The sequence below is a fragment of the Ptychodera flava genome, chromosome 17, assembly GCF_041260155.1.
Source record: "Ptychodera flava strain L36383 chromosome 17, AS_Pfla_20210202, whole genome shotgun sequence".
NCBI classification, from domain to species: Eukaryota; Metazoa; Hemichordata; class Enteropneusta; family Ptychoderidae; genus Ptychodera; species Ptychodera flava.
In genome coordinates, this window is record NC_091944.1 from 3,655,920 (window position 1) to 3,679,751 (window position 23,832).

The window sequence follows — 23,832 nt, forward strand, 5'->3', positions numbered from 1 at the left end:
AAAAGTAGTTATGCTACACACTTACCAATGATGCTAGATAGAGTATAGCGCCCATGAAAGTGATTGTTCAAAATGTAATTCCCTTTGAAATATTATTGAAAAATTTTTTCGATCTGTGCCAATCTCTATTCCGGGGCTTCATAACCTTTTGCAACAATATAGACGTATGTCTCTCCATTTATGTTGTTTTTTTCTTAGAGGTGCGTATTACCACAGTGAAACCAAACACTGCCAAGAAGTCTAGTGCCAAAGTAGTGGACATGTTTTGCTGAAAACATGTCGGAGAAAAGTTATCTGTGGCATTTGTAATGATCTCATGAAAACAAAGTTCTCAAGGTTTGATTGTTTGCTCTTGTCTAGGTAACACAGAATAAGATTTGCTAACTTCTGGAAGGACTTGTTAATTCTCTTCTAGAATTATTTTAGGTTACTCAGGAGATTACACAGAGAAATTTTTCCAAAAGTCAAACAACATGTTTGGTGTAATAATGACAGCATGAGTACTGACAGAAATATTCATCCATACGGCTGAGATGGATAGAATTTGAAACTGAGTAAATCTGGCATGGAGAACGTTGCTGATACAAATTACACCTTGACATTGTGTCAATAAAACAAGACCATGGTTCACTTCAAGATCATTCACTGAGTCAGAAGTTATTGACCAAAGTTTGCAATACTTCACAAAATGTGTTTCTAAAAGTCTAATTGCCTCATAAATTGTTCAATGTTGGCAATGACGAACTGCCCCTTAGCCCCCAAATCTGAATTCAAACAAATAGTCCAGACCAGTTAAAAACAATTTTACGGTGCGATTGAGTCTGGTTTTTCTCCATTGTGTGTTAAACTTTACTAAGACATTTTTATGCCTCCATGGCAAGAGTTTCAACAATGGAGTCCCATTCACCAGGGCCAGACTGTCAATTTATGACTGACAGATATACTGTTTTTCAACTTTCTGCAAACAAGTCTTGTCAAAAATATGACCCTTTCATTGAAGACAGGCACTGACAGTAAACAAGAGCCTGGCTTACATTTGACCTTGACAGTAAGGAGGGGAGAGAAAAATGGGGTAAAACATTTCATGAAAGGTTGCAAACATCAAAAATATGTTAGAAAAAAACCATAATCTTTTCAGAGATCACGAAGGTTTTGTTTTGACAAGTTAAGTTTTCTGGTAAAATCGAAATTTTGATTTCATAAAATACAACAATATTGCTCAGTCAAATCAACTGAAGCAATAAATTTTCACATTGACAGTGAATTTTTCATAAAAAATGCCAAGGAAAGTTCAACTGAATTATTTCAAACTCTCCTCTTTCTACCTGTGAGGGCAGTATACATGTGACCGTAACCGTAAAATCTGTAGATAACTGTCAAGCCATTAAGGGGGAAGTACATTTTCATTATCCATTCAGAGATCCAGAATCCAAAATATGGCTATTGGCATCAAATATACAAAAACTGTTGGCATGGATGTGCAAGAAAATTACTTATACACACGACCACAGACTTTTTCTACCTCAGTGTGAAGTTTCATGGAGATTTGAACTCTAGAAATCTTTCACGATACTGAAAACTCATCATTTAGTCTCCTTCACTGAAAGAGCTATTAGAACAATACCATTCACAACATCATTGGATCATGCGCAAGTACCAGTTTCTGATTATTTACTTATTTTTTGTTATTTTAGGAACTTTGTGTGATTTTTCAATTTGACGTCTTTCCTAGACATGATCGATGATAGGTTTTGAACTCGCTGAGCTTGATATCAATTTCAACTAGACATTTAATTTCCCCTTCAATTCAACGCTTGGCTGCCTTTTTGAAAAGTTCACAGATCTAATCTCAACATGTGTGGACAGAAGAGAAAAACAAGAAGAGTGAAATGCTGAAGCCATGGTCTGATGACCACTGACATCTCATCACAGCACAAAGAGATACACAGTTTACATCACCAGTGTTGTCACGCTCTCATGACCATTTCTCATAACGTTGAAGTCAATGTTTTGGAAGAACGATCTTCACAAAAAGAATCTACTTCATCTTAGGTTGATTAAGTAATTACGAGCTTGATTTAACAGCCATACCCTAATAAATGACACATTTAATCAGTCAACATGACTATCTTTGGGAGTTTTCCTTCATCAGTGAACTGAAATATGACCCACGGGCCAACAAACTGTCCACAGCTGCCAGATCTAATAATCAGTCTTGTTGATGATTAAATTCTCAATACAGTAAAACTTAAGAAGTTTAGGGTTAAGTCTTAATTTCAATGATTCACTAAGCCTAAGAAAAACCCTAATGATCCTCATTTTTCTTGAAATCAACTAAACAAGGTCAAAAACATGGCTGAAAGCGTTACTATTTTGTCCTGAAACTGCCAAGAGAAACTTCCTGTTAGTTTTCCTATTTCATTCTGGTTATCAAATATCTTTGCGATGACAAACATTTTAAAACATGTGTTGCTCATCCAGCTTAGACTGAGAGGCACAGCCATGTCTTTTATCCATGAAATCAAACATGAAATCAAACAGTAGATTGCAACATAACATAGTCATTTGCATCGGAGTTGACAAGCTCGGCATACCATAGAGTGATATTATTCAGCTTTCACTCCACTAATGTGTGTGTGTCTGTGTGTGTGCGTAGGGAACTACAATTTGGAACTCATCAGCAGCAACTTCTTTAAGAGGCGGCCTTACTTGGACTTTTTCCTTGTGTGTGCACGGAAGGAAAAAGCTGTTTTCCTGTGGAATGTTGGCATGTCAGGAAAGATGGCTTTGGAAGTCATCATCAGCTATGAACGCCAGTGTGTACGTATGTTTCTTAGCAATGAAAACAAGTCTTTGAATTTCAGCATGTTACTGAACACAATACAATCATTCTTTTGAACTTTTTTATCGTTTTCATTTCTATTGACAAATCAAAAACTGTCTTCATGACAAATAAACTAAGAAATGTTGGCTAGAAATCCACTTCTCAACCAACCTGTGGGTAAACTTGAACCATTAAATACTGTTAATTATCTTAGTTAATTATCTTTGATGATCACAACTCATTTTTCACACTGTTAATGTTGCCTTTCTGTAGTTCTACTGATACAGCTGTAAACAGCACCAAGGTGTTGTCCTGGCAACGTCAACATGTTGGTTGTCCCAAGCTGGTAGGGTTTCATTCCCCCTGAGAGACAAGGGGAACGAGGGGAAGCACACTATCCTCAGGTTAAAGCAGGCCAACTCAGCAGGCAGCGTGTATGATAGATACTCTCTGATGAATGGCTATGAGTGTAAGCTTTCAATTTAATTAACTGTCTTCTGTTGGTTGGCTATGACTGGACAAATCTGACACCGACTGAATCACTGTTTGACATGGCCACTTATTTCCTCTTCCTAAACACATCTGACAGCTATATGTGGTCCGACGGGGAAAAGATCACATGATTGCCCATATTTCTTCCAGAACCAACGCAACGAAGAGCACATGGAAAATTACAGCAGAGTAAAGCTCAAAGGCAAAGAGTTTCTCCCCAGCCATGAGAAAGACATCTCCCTGGGGGTACCCCTACTTAGCATACAAGGAATTCCACAAATCTGATGGAAAAAGAATGCCCTGTGAATGGGGAAAGAGCCGGGCACATTGGAATACAGTGGGTGTGGTGCAGGTGACTGGGTTGTGGGAAAATTTGACCATTTCCTAGTTTGACATGAACAATGCTTGAAGTTGATGGCTTGCATCAATCAAGATTCTGTTTGTGAGAACTGAGCATTGTTTCCAGATACCAAAACTGTGTTCTACAAATTCCTTCCTTGACTAAACTGTTCATGATGGGAAACTGTATTTGGGAGTCTTTTTTGATGATTTTCAGAATTAACCTGTTCGACCCCAATTCCCTGTGTACAGATCCACATTCATCATTGATAACAAAGGGTTTGGGCCAACCCGTATAGGTGAAAGGGTTAAACAGACCCCTTTAAAAGAGTGACAAGGCCGCTTTCAAAGCCATAACAAGGGCATTTTCACCAACTTTGAGAGCCAGGGTCTTGCAGATGTATGATATGAGAACCCAGTCACAAATGAACAACTAAAACATTTACGTCAATGAAATTCACCTCTTCGGTCAATTGCGTACTTGATCCATGGAAAAATAAGATAAAAGAGATTACTTATATTAAATACTATTCAACGAAAGAAATAGAAGTGTTGCAAAATATGCAGTTCTCTGAACTTATTAAAATTCATTCGGTCAATTACTGAAGGCTACATATACACAAATAGGTCAATAAAAATAATCAAAGGAAAGGATTTTATCCACTTGAGTCATAATATCCTGACCTGGGAAAGGAAATATCAGTTTCTCTGTGGCTTGTGCAGTTAACTAGCCCAAGTACAGTGGTTTTTTGGTTTTCAAGTCTGTTTTCACTTCCTTGCGGTTCGTATTTCTGGGTGGCGTATCTTTGTCAAATTTAACCAGTAGCTGTATTACATGTGATAACTGGAAGATCCTACAGTGTACCCATTCAAGTTACTGTCAAAAATAACCATTTTATACCCAATTGTAAGATTCATGATTATTTAATTACGATGCGACCCCCTTCTAACTGAAAAGATGGTACGATCTTATTGTTTGAAGTCAATTTGGTAGGATCTATTTCAGGAAGTAGTGATTGATCTTAGGTCAAAAATCAACACACTCATCAACTGATTGACTAACTGATCAAACATTATAATGCTATTTTCTAAGCTTTTGGAATGTAATTTTTTATGCGAATATTTGACAAGCTCAGTTACCGCTTTGTACAACTCCACCCATTGGTAGGTTTCCCCGTTACTGATTATCACAAACCAAGAATGCATGCATGGACGCAGCCAAACAGACGTCATTGAAGACAATACAAAGAACCGGGGATGTATCAAAACCTTTATAAAGTTGCAGTGGCCAATATCAGGTGGATGATGTACTGGGTCTGCACTGCATTTGGAGTAGGGCAGTTTCAATAAGGTTTTTATCCATATCACATCTAAATTGTTAAGTAGCAGTGGCAGTATTTAAACACTGTATTAACACCCTCACTGGTGTGCACTGGGAAACACAAATATTCCACTGTGCTGTATATTTCAGCTTTACTGGGCTGTATATTTCAGCTTTATACTGTGCTGCATATTTCTGCTTTACATCTAAACTGGACATCAATCTACCAAAACCATAAATCCCATTTCTTGATCTCTTTGTCTACTCATATATCGAATTTTTTCTCATTTATAAAGAAGATTTGATGCAGGTGTGCTAGCTGTATGTCACAGGGTCAATTCAGTACAGCGGTTTTTTTAAATCACGGTGGAGCAGAATCGTCAAAGGACGTCCACTGCTATGGTCAGCTTTTCATTTTTGCCTTGATAGATGTACCACAGCAAGGCTGCTGTAAGACACCAAAGTTTGAAATTTCTTAGCAACAGAACTTTGTTTTTCATCCACTTAGTCCATGTTGTGCTATCCACGGTCAGTTATGTCTGTCTGTCGGTTGGTCTGTCATGTTGTGTTTGTTGGGCATGCCTTAGCTATACAAGCACTGGCCACTGAGGTAATTGGGTGCCATAAAAGTCTTAATGTGGCAGCTTTATAGCTGGTGATGTATGGGTTTTATGATAAGGGCCAGGGTCTTGCTGGCTTTCCAATGGCTTTTAAAGACACAGTACAAACAAACAACCCTGGCTTGCTGACATACCAGGGCATGCACAAACTACTGGATTTCAACATTTACAATTATCCAATCACAGCCCTTATAACATCAATGAAGGAAAAGCCAGACTGAATTTTTGAAATTTAGCACTGGTATTGCTACTAGAGCTTCTTCTAAATTTCCATTGAGTCATTGTGATGCATGACATGAAAAATTTACTGTCTGATGAAAAACTGTAGTTGTTGAACAGTTAAAAGTCAAAAAGTTTGAAAAGCTTTTGAAAAGTTAAAAGTTTGAAAAGTTAAAAGTCTTGCACAGTTACAATCTTAACACAATTAGCAGTGTCCTACAAGAAATTTTTACCATGTTATACCAATATGACTGAAATGTAAAAGTTTGGAAATTATTCTGCCACAGCCTGAGCTAGAAGCCAGTAGAAAAATCACAGCCGTTGATAATTCCTGCCTTGCTTGGTAGAGGATATGGAGTTTCAAGAGTTATCGACCACGATAACCTTTATCTTGACATAATATTCTGATGGAACGCACTGACATTTACTCCACGTTCCATGTTAAAATGTTATCTGGACTTGCGTCAAAAGCGCTATCTAAAATTACTTTTGAGATTCCAGTCTAGAGGTCTTCAAGGAACATAACTCCCATTTTTTATTACAAAGGCTGTATAAAGCTTAGTTTCTTACCCTCTACAGTGAACGAGAAAAATAGAAACATAGTGGTGTATTGCACAATTTTAGTCAGAAAATTTTCACACATGATTGAGAACACTCTCATATCCTGAACTAGAGCACACCAAAGAAAATTTATGACTTCTTACTTCAAACAAGAGTCCTCAGGAGTGACAGGCAGAAACATTTTCATCTTACAATGTTTGAAAGTTAAATAAAATTTTACTGTTTGTCAACATGGTATCAAGGCTGTAAGTTACTGAGCTATACTGAAGTCAAACAAAACCATCAAAAAACTTCTCATATTTGCCCTTTCTTCTAAGATGTACAAATATTGCCACATTTTTGAGTGACTCAGTCCAGCACAGCTAGGTAAAAACCACAGAAAGACAATAAGCCAACTACGATGTGTTGTCAGAAATCTGCATCACTGGCATTTTGAAAATTAATCATTGCTGTTTTAAAATTTCAGGTTTTAAGGCTGATTTTTGCTAATTTGGCAATTTCAAAACTACAAGATGAAGAAATAAAAAAAACATAACAGTGTTTTGAGTTAGAAGAGAAGAAAAATCATCTGATGATTTTAATTGTAAGAAGAAGAGAAATAATACTTTAACTATGTAGAAACAATGTGCACTTTTGGTAAATTTTGTGTGCCACCGTAAATTCTTTTTCGTTTCATAATTTCTTGTCTATTTGGTCTAATTCTGAACAGGAATCCAGCAAACCTACCAGATAAAAGTAACCATTCCAATGCCTTAAAGGATACTCTGACTATGCAAATACTACAATAATGCACTAACTGCATACATATACAGACTCTTCTCTCATCTCTCAGGATAGATGTTCATCAAGAAAATCCTGATCAAAGTAACATATAGTTACTGTCTTAACCTATCATTCCACTGGACGGTGTTTGTGAACAAAAACAGATCTAAATTCATGACTATTCTAGTTTCATTTTAGACTCTTCTCTGCAGCTGAAATAAAGTCAACATCAATTTTTTTTGAAATCATACAAACCAGTCTGACTCAACTGTGACTCTTATGAAACCTGTTCAAGTAAATGAGAACACATTTCACCGTTACTGATTTCAACTTCTTTGCTTGTTTCCTTTTTGTTCAATTTAAACGTTGTATTGACACACACACACACTGACGCTCCTAAAATGTAAACATCATGAACTGTAAACATGGAGGTCAAAAAAGTCACTAACAACAGCAAAACTTGTTATTTCCCCCAACAGGAAGACCACTTCCTCATTCAGATCATTTCCAAAACAGTAAGAACAAGTTTTATAGAGTTTTATCTAAATTGATTGCTTCCTTTCTCTCTGGGAGATGATAAGATTAATCCTAGATACTCCTGAAGTCACATAACGTTCAATAAACTCCTTGAACTATGTCTGTTTCCAGATAACTTTTTGTGCACCCATTTCAAGATGTTAAATTTTCATAACATATAAGCAATGTGTGCTGTGAACCAGACAAGGGGCATTTTCCACAATCCCTGAAAACCAGCTTTGTTCAACACTTCCCCACCCCACCTCTCACATGGATGAAACCACTTCAATTTGCAATCTAGAGAGTTTGTTTGTTAAAGTCAGTTTAAACAGAAAGGTATGTAAATAGTACACCCCTTCCTCATATTATGTCGGGTCATGTGACTTCCCGTGGTCCTCCAGTATGGCTCCTTTCTCAAACCCAAACTCTGACAATATCTCTCTGATAATGGAGTCATGTTCGACAGCTTTGACTTCGCCAAGCCAAGTCAAGCCAGCTTAGTAATAGTTTGGATGGCAGTAAGTCATCTTCTATATAAATTTTACTCATTTCCAGAATGAAAACTTTTAGAATATTATAAGACTTGAAACATAATTTACGATAAATGTATAAATTGTCTTACATATGCTATCAGGAATAAAGATTTGACCTATAAAGCCAAGTTTGCGATCAGAGAACTGACTTACCGAAAATTACGTTTCATGTTATTTGATGTTTGAAAAGGCCTTCCTACCCTGTGTTTACTCTTTTCAGGGAAAAATTACTGTAAACTTTTGATTTTCACAAAAACTGGATAGTGAAACCTACATTAAGTTGACAGGCTTCAAAGTGAATCCTGACATAGCCTGCAGACCTGTGAATTATTATGACAATTTTTTTTGAGTCTGAATATCTGTTCCCAATATGCACTCTACCTCAACACTTCAGTAAACACCAAATGTAGGACAACACAACATGGCAAACAACATCCTTCTGTAAACAGACTCTGACAAACATAGCGAAGTTTTTTCCTTGCAAAATGACACATTCTTCTCAAGACATATCCCTCTCTTCCTGTAACATTTTTGGTCAAAACCACCACTAACTTTGAACAACCTTCATGTGACACCAGTGCTAGTTTCTGCAAACAGTAAATGTTGATGTGTGTGCTAAGAGCATACTCTGGTATACATGTGTGCGTGCAAAAGATAAAACTTGCTGGATGATGTGCAAATTTTTGATAAACTTTGGCTAATAAATAAGAACAGTAACAATGACAACAGATAACTAGGGTAAACACAGGTTTAACTGTTTTGAAGTTTTACATCATAATTACACATCAAACAGAGAATTACACACTAGGTTTGATTGATTTAAAGTCCTAAAAAAACATGACATATACCCTTCTACAACACCTTTGTAACAGATGATAATTAATCAGTCCGGTTTATGGAGCTAATAAATGGATTTAGTATTTTCCTTATTTTTTCTCAGTTAATTAGGTGATTTCTAAGTGAAGTTTCATCTAATTTGTCATGTTTGTTTGTATCTAATATGAGGTGTACTGAGCTGTTTAATGATGTAAGGAGGACAACTTGACCACAGGACAGACATGAATAAACAGGCTGTACATGGGTGTAGGGATACATACTTTGTGCTGCTTGTAATACAACCCACAGGCATTGCACACTGGTTCACCTTCATTATTCCTGCGCCACAAAGTAGTTACCGTGGTCCCACAGTTGGAGCAAGAAATACCCTCATGCCGAGAGCCAGACTGGGAAAGGAGGGAAAGAAAAAATCGATAAAGAGAAGCAAAAACTTATTGATGATATACATACCGAATGCAGCTTGTAATACAGTCCGCAGGCATTGCAAACCGGTTCACCTTCGTTATTCCTACGCCAAAGAGTCGTTTGTGTTGTATGACAGTTGGCGCATTGAAGACCTACCCGACGTGACGCAGACTGAAGGAAAACATATAAAGATATTCCAAATATTATAAACTGACAAAAGCAATCAAAAGAGTCTTTTTTGCATGCTATGAGACTTTCAGATGTAAACAACTTGCATTTTTGTTAAGTTTTTGTGTGAAATCTTCAAACTGACAGATGAGAAAAACACTATATATATTTTGTAGATATTTTGCCAGACTTCTCTTATTATCATTTCACTTGATTTATAAATATTGAAGTTCAATATCAAATCATGAGTTTATAAAGCAGATGATTTGTATGTGCAAAAGCTTTTTTTTAGTATTCTAGCAACACATGCATGTGATGAAGCAAATAGCAAAGAAAATACCAGAATTTCAAGCCCAAAAGCATGTTTTCAATGTCTCTGCATTTTTTTTTTTTTGCATTTGTTTATCTTTTTTTGTTTAGCTCCAGCCTGCCCACGTCAGATGGGGCATGTGATAATGAAATGATAGCGATACAGACAAAATGACAAGTAGCGCAGACAGCACCATGGCACAATGACATTTTTTTTTTCATAGGTGAATGATGAAAATATAGAAGCAAAGCTTTGACTGCATGTCAAGTTTGTTAATTGTTTCCTCGTAGGAGGAACAAAACAACAAACAACTGAATGCAGTGACATGCCGTTGATATTGACCCAGAGTCTTGCTGCCAGTGGCATGGCTATTTTTGTCTATTCTTCCAGGATCTTGCACAGCACTATGAAAAAGCAACAGCAAACTTCTCAACATGCATTATTTGTGAAAAATTGTTAATAATTGATGACTATCTTATAAAGTACACTAAAATCTAATGTGAGATGATATTTATCTGGTGTTATACGATGAAGCATTACACTTATCATGATCAAATGGCCAGCATCGATACATTAAGAAATATGGAAACAGCTCTTAGTTACTGAGTACATGCTATCATTTAAATACAAGCTACAAGTGTTAACACAGAAATATAACATTATTTATCAGATCTTTACATATTTATCAAACCTTATTATTTCATGAGTGCAGCATTTTTTTGATGAATCCAGTAAGACTCTTGAAACGTGTACTTTGTAATACTACATTTTGATTGGCTGCTAAAGACAGGTGATCAAGACAAACAAACACAATCTAACTCAGATCACATAAAATCGAATCTAGCCAAGATGTGTAGTGTTAAATTTTCCATTAACTAGTTATGATGTGTTAGGTCATGTGAAATGTAATATTTTGAAAACTTTTTATGTAGTTATCCTTATCACTAATATTTTTTATTGAATTATAATACCTGATCAGTCCAGTTCCTCACCTGTATGCCTCCTTGGTGCATTTTGCCAAGATGTCAAAATGTCTACTTTCAAAATGTCATGAGTGGTGTAATGCTGTATTCAACAATCTTTGAAAAAGATCAGGGATCTCAACAAGGGGATTTTGTGGGAGGAACCATCGCTGCTTTTTCAAGCAATCCATTCATATGCTAATAGCAACACCAAAGAATACATTTTACATGCAAATTCACATTGTTATGTAAATTGGGCACCCCTCTGGTTTTTTTTGCAAGCTGTGGAGAATATATTGAAGAATACTGAAAAGATTTACAGGAACCAGAGGAAAGCAACTGGACTGAGGCACATCAGATTGAATCTTTTACTCTACCATAAGATCAGAGGTCAAAGGTTGACTTTCAGGGTAGATGCAATGAAGGCAGCAAGAAACCAATTGTGGGAAATCCTCAGACAGAACATAACTTTAAACGTTTAAAGACCCTCATGACTTCCCACACTTTGTGCATTCCATGCATTTCATTGACCGACAGTAACATTGTCTCTACTCTGAAAGTTAACCATTGCCCATCTTCATGTTTTATTTGGAAATTTCAAAAGTCATACATGACTTACCAGGCGCCTCTGGGGTTTGATCAACGGTCGGTTCATCCCATTCATTTTATGATATAATCCACAAGCATTACATAAATAATGTCCGGTACCATCTCGACGCCACAAAGGAGTTGAAACAGCTCCACAGTTCACACACTCTCTCCCCTCTGCGGGGTTAAAAGAAGTGAAATCTACTTTGACTATAAGGTAGAGTTCTTGGTGCAATTCAACGGAATACTCAAGAATTTAGATAATAGTCTGAATTTTGGGGTCTCTCATACAACCGATTTGCTGGACTCTCATAAAATTGTCCTTCTCAAAATGAAGACGCATCATTCTGTGCTTCTCCCTGACATTCTCATTTTTCCTCTTTCATTTCTCTTCAAATCAGATTTGCTTCCTTTCTATTGTTTCTGTCAACTCACACGCACACACTACTTTCTCTCATGCACTGCACATTCACCGTAACTCCTCTTAGTCTAAATCAAACTTTATAAATGTAGCGCCGGTGGATTATATCGTAAAACAAAGTAGAACCACATGACAGATATGAGTGACACTTTGATGGCTCTCCCTTCTTACCTGCGGCAGATTTTTATCACCTAAACTGCCATCTTCTACATACCTTGTTTGAAAACCAGTTACCTGTTCACCAATTTCCATGCTGTGAAATCTCTCTACAATTACAGTGCCTTGGTTACCCGGTCAGCTGACCACTTTCACAGAGACATATCACACACATCTTACAGCAAGTGCACTGTGATGCAGATTGCAACAGCTTTGTTAATTTGTGGACCATTGGATGCATCTCTGATTGACTATTCACATTGATATCCATTGTACAAACACACAAACACAAACTGAATGATTAGTGGATCTAAGTTAACCAACTTTTGACATTGTGGCAATTTTGTTCTGTGTATATATCAACTACACGTCTTTGGTGCTGAAATACCAAGTATTTTTAACATCCAAGACTAAATGTGTGTGATGTGTATAGTTTTAGTTTTTTTTGTTTTCTTGTTTTGTTGTTTGGTTGTTTTTTGTTTTGTTTGTTTTTTTGTAGGTGTTTTTGAAGGGGGTTCCACAATTGAATTTTCTGCCTAGACATATTTTACTATCACACAAAACACCGGATATTTCAATATGATTATGGTAATACACCCGACAAGCTGTAATTGACACACAGAAATACACATACTGGCAAACTTGTCAAAAGTCAGTAACCAAGACTCAATACCCCCTTTCATTTCTATCTCACTGAGAGGAGGTAAAAAGTTGCAAAAGATGACAGACAGAATTTAACAAAACCATAGCGGTGAAAGGTTCATCATACGTTTACACACATAGAGTCAAAAACATCTATCACAGCATGGGTATCTTGGTGAACAGGGAACTGCAACAACTTTCCAACTTGGTAGTAGTGATGAAGGCAGCACGGATGTCAGGTAACAGAAAGAGCCAGCAAAGGTCACCATGGTTACAATTGTCTTGGAAACTGATCTGAAAAGTAAAAATTATTCTCTCTCTCTCTCTCTCTCTCTCTCTCTCTCTCTCCTTCTATCAGTTCTGATGTTTCAAGCACACATCACAGCACACAAACTACATACGCCAACTGAAATTTATACGGCTGAGTACTGATGTAAAACCTTGTTTCGCACATTCAATGAGCAATAAACCTCCATCAGCAACACTGAACTGCAAGGTCATTAGTTTACAAAGAGCATTTTGTGCATAAATTTGCAATACTGATAACACTCAGACAATATCAAATTAATATTTATATCTTTTTATTCAAGTGATTTTCTTTGATAAATGTCTCCATTTTTCTCATTTTATTTTCTGCTAATACTTTGACATCTTTCAGAGCTGGTCTTGCTCTCGAGTCGCAAAAAAGTCGCGCAGAGATACACGTAATCGATTGCCGAAAGGAATCGTTCCACTACGATGGCTTCAGCATATGGGGTATGGATTAAACGCACAGACTTTGGAAGTGGCATCTTATCACTCAATTTGCTCACCTACGCTTTCTCTATCACATCTCAGAGCGAAAAGGTTTATCACCGCCTTGACTGATAGCAGCCTACTGAATAATTAGCGTTATCAGGAGTAATGCGTACTTCGGGCTGAAACCACTCGTCCTCTTTCATTGCACCCGAGGATTTTTGTATGGCGTTGCAAGCAGGTGGGACAACTGTACTAACTCCACAAGACCAAACATTGAAAATTCTGCCGCTGCCGACACCCACTAATTCACTCTTAATAGATCCTTCATTGATTTTTTTCCAGCCCTGAAAATACAGCAGAATTACTCTGTGTCTATGGGCACTTTTAGTCAAATTGTGGGGAAATATACATCCCACTTCATCAGAACTACCGGCACTGAGAATCTTTTAATCCATTCTCTTGATGTAGTCTTTGGTCGGCATGGAGATTGTAACCACGAGTGTTGATGCTGTCAAGTTACAGACATCAGAAACTTATCAAAAAGTTGTATTGTTAAAGTTTTAAGTATAACAGTACCTACTACTGTCGTACAGATTTTTTTGCTAAAATATTTGACAAAATCCTGAACTTTTGTTCGTTTCTAGCATGTTCTGTAACAGATCGGATGAGTGTTTATCAAGTGTATGTTGGTATTCTACATTTTGTTTTGTTCAATTAGCTGGGAAAACAAGTTAGCCACATTACAACCTATTCTTCCTCAAAGGAGTTACATGTGATTTAAATTTAATAGTCACTATCTCTGAAAATGGCATTTCTGGATACTGATGTACTGTCTTGATGAAAATGATAGAAGTATAGCCAAACAGAAACAAAGAACTGGAAACACCCCTGAGCTAATCACTGAAATTGAAATAAAATTCCAAACAACAAGCTGCTGAAACTTAAGCAACAGATTTAGAAATTGAGCAACTTTTCTGCTTTACTATTCTATATTACGACTTCTCTCTCCACAAAAAAGATGCACTCCTCCTGAACTTTTAAAAATCCATTTCAAATACTGGGGTAGAATCTCGCATTGTTAAAACCAAAGGCCACACTGTTTCAGAGATTGGCAAAGCAGCTGGGAAAACGACAGGACACTCACGTTCCGGACTATCAACTTTGGGGATATCATCTCCCGAGGGAAAAACACAGCACTGATAAGAATAATTGTTATGGCTGTTTCAGGAAAAAGAAATGAGCTTTATTGCCTATTTGACAAAATATTTATAAACATATTTGAAATATATGTCCTGGGTTGTCCCTGACTTGACAGCTGACGGGCTTCCTATGCTTCAGTAATGGAACAAAGACCCGGTATCTATTCAGCTCGTGTCTCATAAGAACTTCGCTCCACATGCTCAGAGAGAAACATCATTGATCTAGTTTCCTTGTATGACTAAGATCTGTCTCTCAAGAGTTGCCTATAGTAAATAAACAAACTTCTGCATTGAAGTGAACCATTCACACTCTGTCTGTGTTTAAGCGAAGACATCTGATATTGTGGGCAAGCAGGGTCTTTTGTCAGTGAGCATGATTTCAATTGGAATTTCAACTCTGAACAAATCGATATGTATCCTTCCTAATGTTAAATCATTGGAGTTCGGCTTCACACGGTCTGCTAACAGCTAATAAAGAAGGATGCCAGTTTGCTCAGTTCAGCAAATTCTTCGTCAGCGACACTTAAAAATGTTGCAAAAATATCGCTGTTGCAATTGCCGTGCTGAGAATAAACTGGAGATTGTAATTAAAATTTCAACTTCTTCTGTTGACATGGTCCAGTGAACATAAACAACAGTCTGATTCAAGACAATTATTATTTTGAGACAGCAAATGAGAAGATGAATCATCACATCCTCATGTTTTAACGCCAGTGCTTTCTTTTTCTGCTGATCTATCCTTTCACCTTTCAGCCTTCAAACCCGACACAAAACATGACTACGAAAAAACATGATTTCTGGAGGAGAAAAATCTGAGGAAGTTGAAGAAAGACAGACTAGGAATGGCTGGTTTCCTGATGAAACCAACCAAGTGTTAAGTTGACCTAGACATTGCAATACACATCAACTGACTCAATGACAGTCATCTGACATTTACAGCAGGAATTAAAGGCGCAAAAAAGTGTATTCAAAATATACAAACTATAATGGGGTCAGGGCACTGAGGAGAACCATGCACTGTCTGTGAATACAAGATGATGGTTCATGTCAAATGAATGCTGGGTGCAGTAACACTACACCTCTATGCTCCTTCAGTTAATACTCATCACTTTTTTCATCAAAATTTTGATTGATTCTTGAAAATGGATACATGTAAACGCATTGCTTTTGTTTTGAGAAGGTCATGCTATTTTTCCACATCTTCATCTTTACATATATTCAAGGTTTTTCTACAGAGCAGTTCAAAGCAAGGATTAATATCTTCAAGCTGGTAGGATCTCTCCTGTACCGATACAAACCAAAGACACTGCTACAAGCAGTGCGCTGGCAAATATACTCAACATTTTCTAGTCATTTGCCTTTAATAACTAAAAGCAATCATACGAAGAGACTTTAAACAATGTGACTTCACTCTCTGAAATAAATTTTGAGCCATTAAAAAAATGTTCCTCCAAATTTTTATTTTTCAATTCGTCAAGATCCAAGTACGTTGTTATCATGACATACATGTACTTTGAATAATTTTGTTTGTAGCATCGGATCATTAACTCAGACAGTCTTTTTTTTAAGTATCTTCATAAAATTTATCACTTAACTTTAGTAAGTTTGAAAGCAATAAAAAGAAACTATTTAATATATAATTATTCAATATCAGAGATTTTTATTCTGTGTACATACTTTTTTGATTTAGATTTCAAGGGATGGAAGTCAAAAAGAAGACAAGCTCTTAAATTTTTTCATTGAAATTCCATACTTTCTACTTGCAGAAATATTTCTTACAAATGATGTAACCATAGGCTAAATTACAATATCTTATTTGGGATTTCAACAATTTATGTGCTCATAAAAAATTCAGCCTTCTATCAAAAAGTTGTTGGGAAATGAAATCTGGGAAAATGTTGGTTTCTTTAGGGAGGAAAAGGAACTTGTTTTCTATCAGTAAAAACACTTCAAGAGATCTGTCATAATCAGAGTTGAGGTGGCAGATAGATACTGACTCTTCCTTGCCTTGGGCAATGCATTCTCTCAATTTGCAGCAAAACAATGTTTAAGTAACCCTTACCACCATGTCGGTATCCATGCAAAGTTTCCAATCGATATTCCGTCAACTACTCGGAAATCAGGTGTCAATGTGGATGCCTGTCGGCATTGAGACTTCAACGTCAGCTGCCCACATGCCGTCAGCCGAATACCTACCCACAAAGCAACACTTACAAAGCCGTCAAAGGAAACGTTTCACTTGCAATGCATTTCAAAAAGGAGAGGATTTTCAATCTGAATGGATTGCTGCTGAAGCGGTTACCCTTTTCTGTACAAGAGTTGAATTGATGTCTACGGCAGACAAATTGTCACTTTTTTTTGAGTCAATTACAATGTACCAGAGTTTGCACACAAAGAGGTTAGAGCCGTACTCAAGTAAGCTTGTAATTAGCAGACAAAGAAATTTCCCATTAATACTAGTAAATGCCAGGGCAGGTGGATGAAAAATCCATCAACCTCTAAACTGTTCCCCATTTGGGAGTCACACTTTTCCCATTTCCAATAACAGGGCTATGTTTTCTGTTTTCTAACCAGGAAAAGAGTATTTCAGCACATTATATTTGTCTTAACACAATGGTACAGGCAGGTGACACCGCTTGATGGGAGCAGGTTGAATTAAAATCACACATTAACATTGATTTTTCCTCCATCATGGCGCTTTCTTTTTTCATGAATAGAAACTGACATACATCCATTTGACTTCTTGCATTTACAGTGAGGATTTGTCACTTCTGAAAGACACACACCAGAGCAGCTTCTCACCGCAAGGGACTGAAATCAGGCTGACACTTTCAAACCTTTCAACGCCGCAGTAGAAACCAGTCTAGAAACATTCACTGGTTTCAGCTCTGTGAGGTGACACTGATGGGCTTTGTTGAAACCTTTCAGAAATCAAGTGTGACAATGACAATATGTATGATACGGGGAGTCACAGTGAATAAAGCGTTAAGCACCATCAGTAAGGAAAGTTTTCAATGGGCTGTACCATTATTCCTGTAAGCCTTTGTTATCGATGTGATAGGCATTGTCATCACACAGAGGTACAGCTATACCTCACAGAGAAAACAGAAAACAAATCACTTCACCCAATTTCAAAATTTGATGGAAAACAAAAGACTGAATTATTTGAGATTACAAGTAGAAACAATAGGTGTAATACATCAAAATACATGCTACTTAAAACGGTCTGAAAACAAACACAGAAAGGAAATCCACTGTAGAAGTCCTAGTTAAGTAGGAACATGAAATAGAAATGCTGCTCTGCTGAACTGTTGGCAGAGCTGTTCTGTATGAATAGAAGTTACCTTAGAAATAGACATGTTCTGTAAAGCCAGATATGATCAGTGGAGCTCATTAAACATTTCAACAGTTTTGTACCAAAACTTGGAACATAAAAGTTGTTTGAGAAAAGCACTGAAGACTGCTTACATTTTCATTGAGTTAGTTTGGATTGGCATGCCCTGGCAAATTTGAAGTTGAGAGACCAAACAGAATTTTACAACAAGACCAGTCTTGTGAGTCAATACAAACTGTAATAAATGAAATTTGTCAAATTTGAAGGGCTGTTAGTTTTATGGCTTGTCTCCTTCATTGATGTCCGCTAAAATGCCGACTAGGAATGTCTATGTGGGAGGCAGGTTGTTCTCTAAATCATCTAACATTCATGGCGCACACAGCAAAGTACTGTAAACACTTTGAATTGGATTTTCATTGCAATCAGCAGGTTTTTTATTTAGCTGAAAAGACATTGTGACCATCGTAAATATGGGAAAAAGTCAAAATTAATGGCATTTTAACTTAGCAAATTTAATCACTTCGCTAAATCTGCTAAAAAAGGATGCCAGCTAAAAAGTCTTCTTTTACAGTACAATTTAAATCTTAGTGGTGAATCACCACCACAATGTTTTTAACCAACAAAAGTTACTTCGTTTGAGGAAATAAATTTCACTGAAAAATTATTGTCATAGTTAGGGTCAGTGGGATTCACAGAAAGTGTACTTAAAACACCAAGATTTAAATTTAACACCTTCCAAAGTGTACAGCGAAACAGGACAGGGTTCTTGACTACTACAGCAACACACCGCTAACCTGTGTACGCACTGGGAAAACATCCACCTGTGTATTTGAATAATAAATATCACAGAAGTATTTTTGCATTTTCCTCATCATACAGGTGTACAGTCCAGTCCATGAAACCATTTGATATCAACGTTATATTACTATCTGATAAGTTTAAGTCAACACAGGGACTGTGTAACTTGTCAGTCTTACTGTATCCTGTTGTCAAACATTATCTCTGTCAATTAGGTGAATGCCTTCTATCATCAATATTTTATACTTGATAATATCATCTTCAAACAACGGTTCAATGCAGTGTAACCATATTACACTGTTCACATGTTATTTCTCATCTCTGGGTGATGTTTTAGGCCGTTACAAAATCTGAAGCCGTATGCAAACTTGTATCAGGGCTGTTTCAGTAACATGTTTAAAATGGTACACATATCAACGCAGGAAACAGGTTGAATTATATCAAAGTTAGTACTTCACACCTCGCCCACAATAATTTTCAAGACTACAGTCAGAGTGCTCTTGACAATTGCTAAGCATTTATCGGGAAATCGCCCAATCCTCACACCGAATTCAAACAATCAGCCAATCAACAAAAAAGACACTAAAATTTCAAAACCAGAAGACCACTGCTGCATCGGCTTCAAACACAGACACGAACGGCCCACCAATCAGCAGACACAAGTTAATTGAAAATCACCAATACACAGTTGAGAGGACCAATGAACTGTACGGGATGTAAGTAAGAATGATTATCTGCCAAAAATCAAGAAATTTAAGAATTCCAATGGAACTATTGAATCTTCTGGCTGCCAAAACTTGGGAAGGCATTGTCTATTTCAGTGTCGCGGAAATAGGAACGGTCTGATTACTGGAACGGTATTTCATCATATTCACCTCGCCTTTTTTATCACTAAAGTGCGGGCAGTGCATATGAATACTCACATCGAAGATCTTTGGGAAGACACTGACACAAATCTATCCAATTGAAAATATTTTAGCTACACTTCGTATGTCACTTGTTTTTAAATATATCGGGTTGTTTTCGTGTTACTGTAAACTGTTTCTTAAGTTGTATCAACTTTTTAAAGATCATCTTCAAAACTGTTGAAAGATTGCTTAGAAAACATTTTGATAGATTTCGAGAGGTGCACAATAGATGATTTGTTGGAAATTGTCATAGTGGCGAACATGGTGACTTTATCAAGCTGTCTATCAAATGTCCAAATTTCGGAAAGAATTGATGCATTCCGTACCAGCACGGGATACGCCGGGTTAAAGTGGGTCGATCAAAGTTTGACCACAAAGTTGTTTGAAGACAAAACACCACACGCTAACGGCCTTTTTCCCGTGTCTCAACACTCAAAGAAGTCCAAACATTTGAAACACCTCGCGTGACCAAGTTCCCGCCAAAACCTTTTTTCACCGAAAAGTTGCAAGGGAAAAAATGACACTCGCCGACAGTAAGTTCACGTTACCTGGTCGGCAATTCACTCCCGCCTTCTCTAGATGGGAAAATCCTTTCACCTTTTAAGTTATTTTTCGACTGAGTTGACAATTTAAGACACCAGTGTATCGCAGACGACAGACAGCTATTTAACTTGAGACCAAACTATTTTGCGAAAAGTAACCCCTAGGACCCTACAACCACTGATTCGGATAAATGTTTGACTCCCGGGAAATTGCGTTTGATTGTTGAAGAAATTCCATTAATTGATTTATGAGTTTTAGGTTTGGCGGGTTACCGTCCCCCACGCTATACTTCCAAGAAGTGAAGAATGAGAGATACCCAATACCTGCTAGAAATGACAATTTTTCAACATCCAGAATTTTTTTTAAATACAAAAAAGTCACACCCGCTCTGCAAATTCATACATAAAACTTTGCAATAACCTTACAAAAATGTGATGGATGCGATAGAAAATGCACTTTCCCCCGTGTTGCTCAAACAGGCTATTCTCGGGAATCGCCGTCTCGTCGACAATCTGGTGACGGTGCAAAACCGTTGCACGACATGTCAGGTGGGCTACGCCATCGTGAACGCGGTGGTAGTGTTTCTATCTTGAGTCTACGATAACTTTATAAGCTGTCCTCGATAATGTCGCGATATCGATAGGAGTGGCTCAGCACAGATACTTCAGATTTTCAGGGTTCATGCCAGTTTTCCTGTCGGGTTGTACCCTAGCCCTTCATTCACAAGAAGACGTCCCCTCGGCGCGTAGTAATACTATCTATTCCCGCTTCGCGCATCCCCTCGCTCCCAGAAGCAAAAGTTTCCTAGGCTTACGCACTCCCGAGAACGCACGCAAGCCTCTATGCCATGCGTACACGCACAAATGAGAGGGTGAATATCCGGTGTTAGTTTTGTAAATTAAATTGTCTGCTTATGTGGGAAATTACAACGTTTGATGAAAACACTGGTTAATTTGGTGGGCAGTCTGTGGGGACAAAGACATTGTACTGACTCATTAAGAAATCAAACTGCCGGAAGCCCACATCCACTTTCTCTAACTTCCGTCATTTCCTAAACCTGATAAGCGCATCTTCTTCGCTGTAGGCCTATCCAAACAGTACGGAGTTGAAATTAGGAGTGATTTAATCGGTTACAAACCAGCGGGGGAAATATAGCACCCTGGCGCCGTCTGAAATTCGACGCCATTCCTCAGAAAGTTCTTCCCTGTTTCACGAGTTTCCCCTTGTTCGGCGAGACGCGTGTTGCCTAATTCTCTCCACCCCGAAGATAAGCTGGGACCAAGCCTGGAAGCGATCTTAAATGCAAAATTCATTGAAGGAATTTTATGGTTGTGTTAGCCTTGTTTCTGCAATTTATCCATCGTTTCGCATTCCGAAATGCCACATTAAGCCCGGGTTAAACTTTTATGGACACCAGTTAGCGGGCATTATGTGTGCTAAAGAATAACATTTGTCAGCTAGAGTACACTACCGAAACTGGGAGCAGTGAAAACGCCCCCAACGACAACGTTGGGTAAGCCCAAAACGTTCACAGAAAGAGCGTAAATTCAACTTTCGGGGATCAATATCCGCAGCAATGCTAGGTATTAATCAAGACACATAATGGCGAATAAAATATTAAAGAAAACGTCTGAAAAGGATGTTCTGATACGACTCTAAAGATAAATAAGCGATCCAATCCTTGGTCACAAGAGTAGAGAGATACGAACCAGGTTAGTTACTCACCGAAACTAATCTCTAAACTCGGTCGACATTACCGAAATAATTGATGAAACGGGGATAATTCCTGTCTTTTCACAATTGAAGTTGATCAGCCGTTACTTTTTTGATTGCTTTGTCCAGTAATTATCATATAAAAGTAAATTTTGATAACGTTACAAATATCATCAAGCCGAATTCGATAACAATACTTTCAAAAGTTACGCACAATTGTTGGACCACTTCTGGGGAAATTTTGATTATCTTCATGTGTCATTGCAAATTAGAATACACGTCGCATTGACAAGATGTTGTAAGATTCAAGTAAAATAGTGCTATGTAAGATTGATTCACTTACAACAAGTTTCACTCACACGAACCCGGAGTCACATCGTAATCTCTGTGTGTATTTTCGGACTCAATTTCCGATAAAGCCGTCCCTGCAGTACTAGTGTTTCGGCTGTAGAATTCCAGATCGGGTCATTTTCGCCCAGTTTTGTCTGAAAGTCACGAGCAATGCCAAAACGAGGTAGCCCTTTGTTTCAACGGGTTCAAATTTTATTGACTTGAAACACTAAAACGTTGCCCGACAATGGCTGATGAGCACTTCTGCACCCCGGTCTTGTACGCAAACAAGGTACGGTACGGCTCGTCTCAAGAGAGGTAGAGAGGTTGTTCAGGATTTGGACGATAACAAACACACGATAGGTCAACCATTGTCGTTTGGAACCGGAAAAATAGCCGCGATCCCCCTCCTATATTGGACATTCAATAAGTAGAAATCTCAAGATTCGTCTAGCAACACCAGGCCGGCGCAGTTTCACATATTATCGGACTATATTCGTTGAGGCACGGTTCCTCCGGTACATATGAACCGTGGTTGAAGCACTGACTAGATCTACGACAGACTGCAGCAGATTGCCGGGCATTTCAAATTTGTACGGCTGTCTTCGTCAATAACCGCGTATTTCTTGTCTGAAGCAAACATCGCGGCAAGGTCGAAAAAATAAAACGAAAAATGTCGTGTCTGTTCGCTTTAGAACAGTTCTTTTCTCAGTATTCAATAAAGCTTGGCTAAATCCAATTTACTTCCAGTATAAAACTACGATCGCGCAACTGCGTAGAGTTCACGTTGCAAAACGTTGAGTTTAATATAAAACAAGCGACCTAGCGGCCGATATAGCTCCGCTGTGTTTATGTAGAGAATAACTATTTTTGACACATGTTGATGAAGAAGGAGGAAATCTTTGATAGCTCAATGCAGTGGCCAGAAAAAAGTGGCTAAAATAAGCTGCAAAAATACACAATTGAAGATTTCATCATACTTTGAATATATCACATCGGATCATCCCTAGGAACATGTCAACCAAAGCTATCTGATGAGTAGTGTTTTGAGAATAAAATTTTCTGACAAAAATGGCAACAATTGCCCCCCCAAAATAAAAATTGCAGATTTCATCATGATTTCAAAAGATCAAATTGAGTTCATCTATAGAAACCTGTATACCAAATTTCAAAGCTGTTAGACCAGTACTTTTTGAGAAAACACATATTTTGACCAAAAATGGGAAAAATTGCCACAAAATTCAAAATTGCAGATTTCATCATTATTTCAATAAATATCATGTAGTTCATCTATGGAAACCTGTATACCAAATTTCAAAGCTATCAGATGAGCAGTTGTTGAAATACACATTTTTTGACCTAAAATTGCAAAAATTGCCCCAAAAATACAAAATTACAGATTTCAGGAGAAATTAAATATATATTACTTAGCTCATCTGTAGGAACCTGTATACCAAATTTCAAAGCTATCAGACCAGTACTTTTTGAGAAACACGTTTTTTGACCAAAAATAGCAAAAATTGCCCCAAAATTACAAAATCGCAGATTTCATCATAATTTCTACAAATATCATTAAGGTGATCTGTAGGACCT

The 23,832-nt window shown here is 37.5% G+C and overlaps 1 protein-coding gene across 6 annotated transcripts in view; it reads right to left on the reverse strand.

Moving 5' to 3' along the window:
- LOC139115184 (transcription factor GATA-4-like) overlaps positions 1-23,832 on the reverse strand; it is a 74,218-nt gene that overhangs the window by 7,642 nt on the left and 42,744 nt on the right. For 4 of the 6 annotated variants that reach the window (XM_070677113.1, XM_070677112.1, XM_070677110.1 and 1 more), the window contains exons 3-4: positions 11,489-11,658; positions 9,475-9,600 (exon numbers count right to left, since the gene is read on the reverse strand). In XM_070677113.1, the coding sequence (XP_070533214.1) occupies positions 9,475-9,600; positions 11,489-11,658 (296 nt within the window). Of the gene's footprint in view, positions 1-9,284; positions 9,411-9,474; positions 9,601-11,488; positions 11,659-23,832 lie in introns of all 6 variants that reach the window. The other 2 variants (XM_070677114.1, XM_070677116.1) reach the window with 2 other exon arrangements.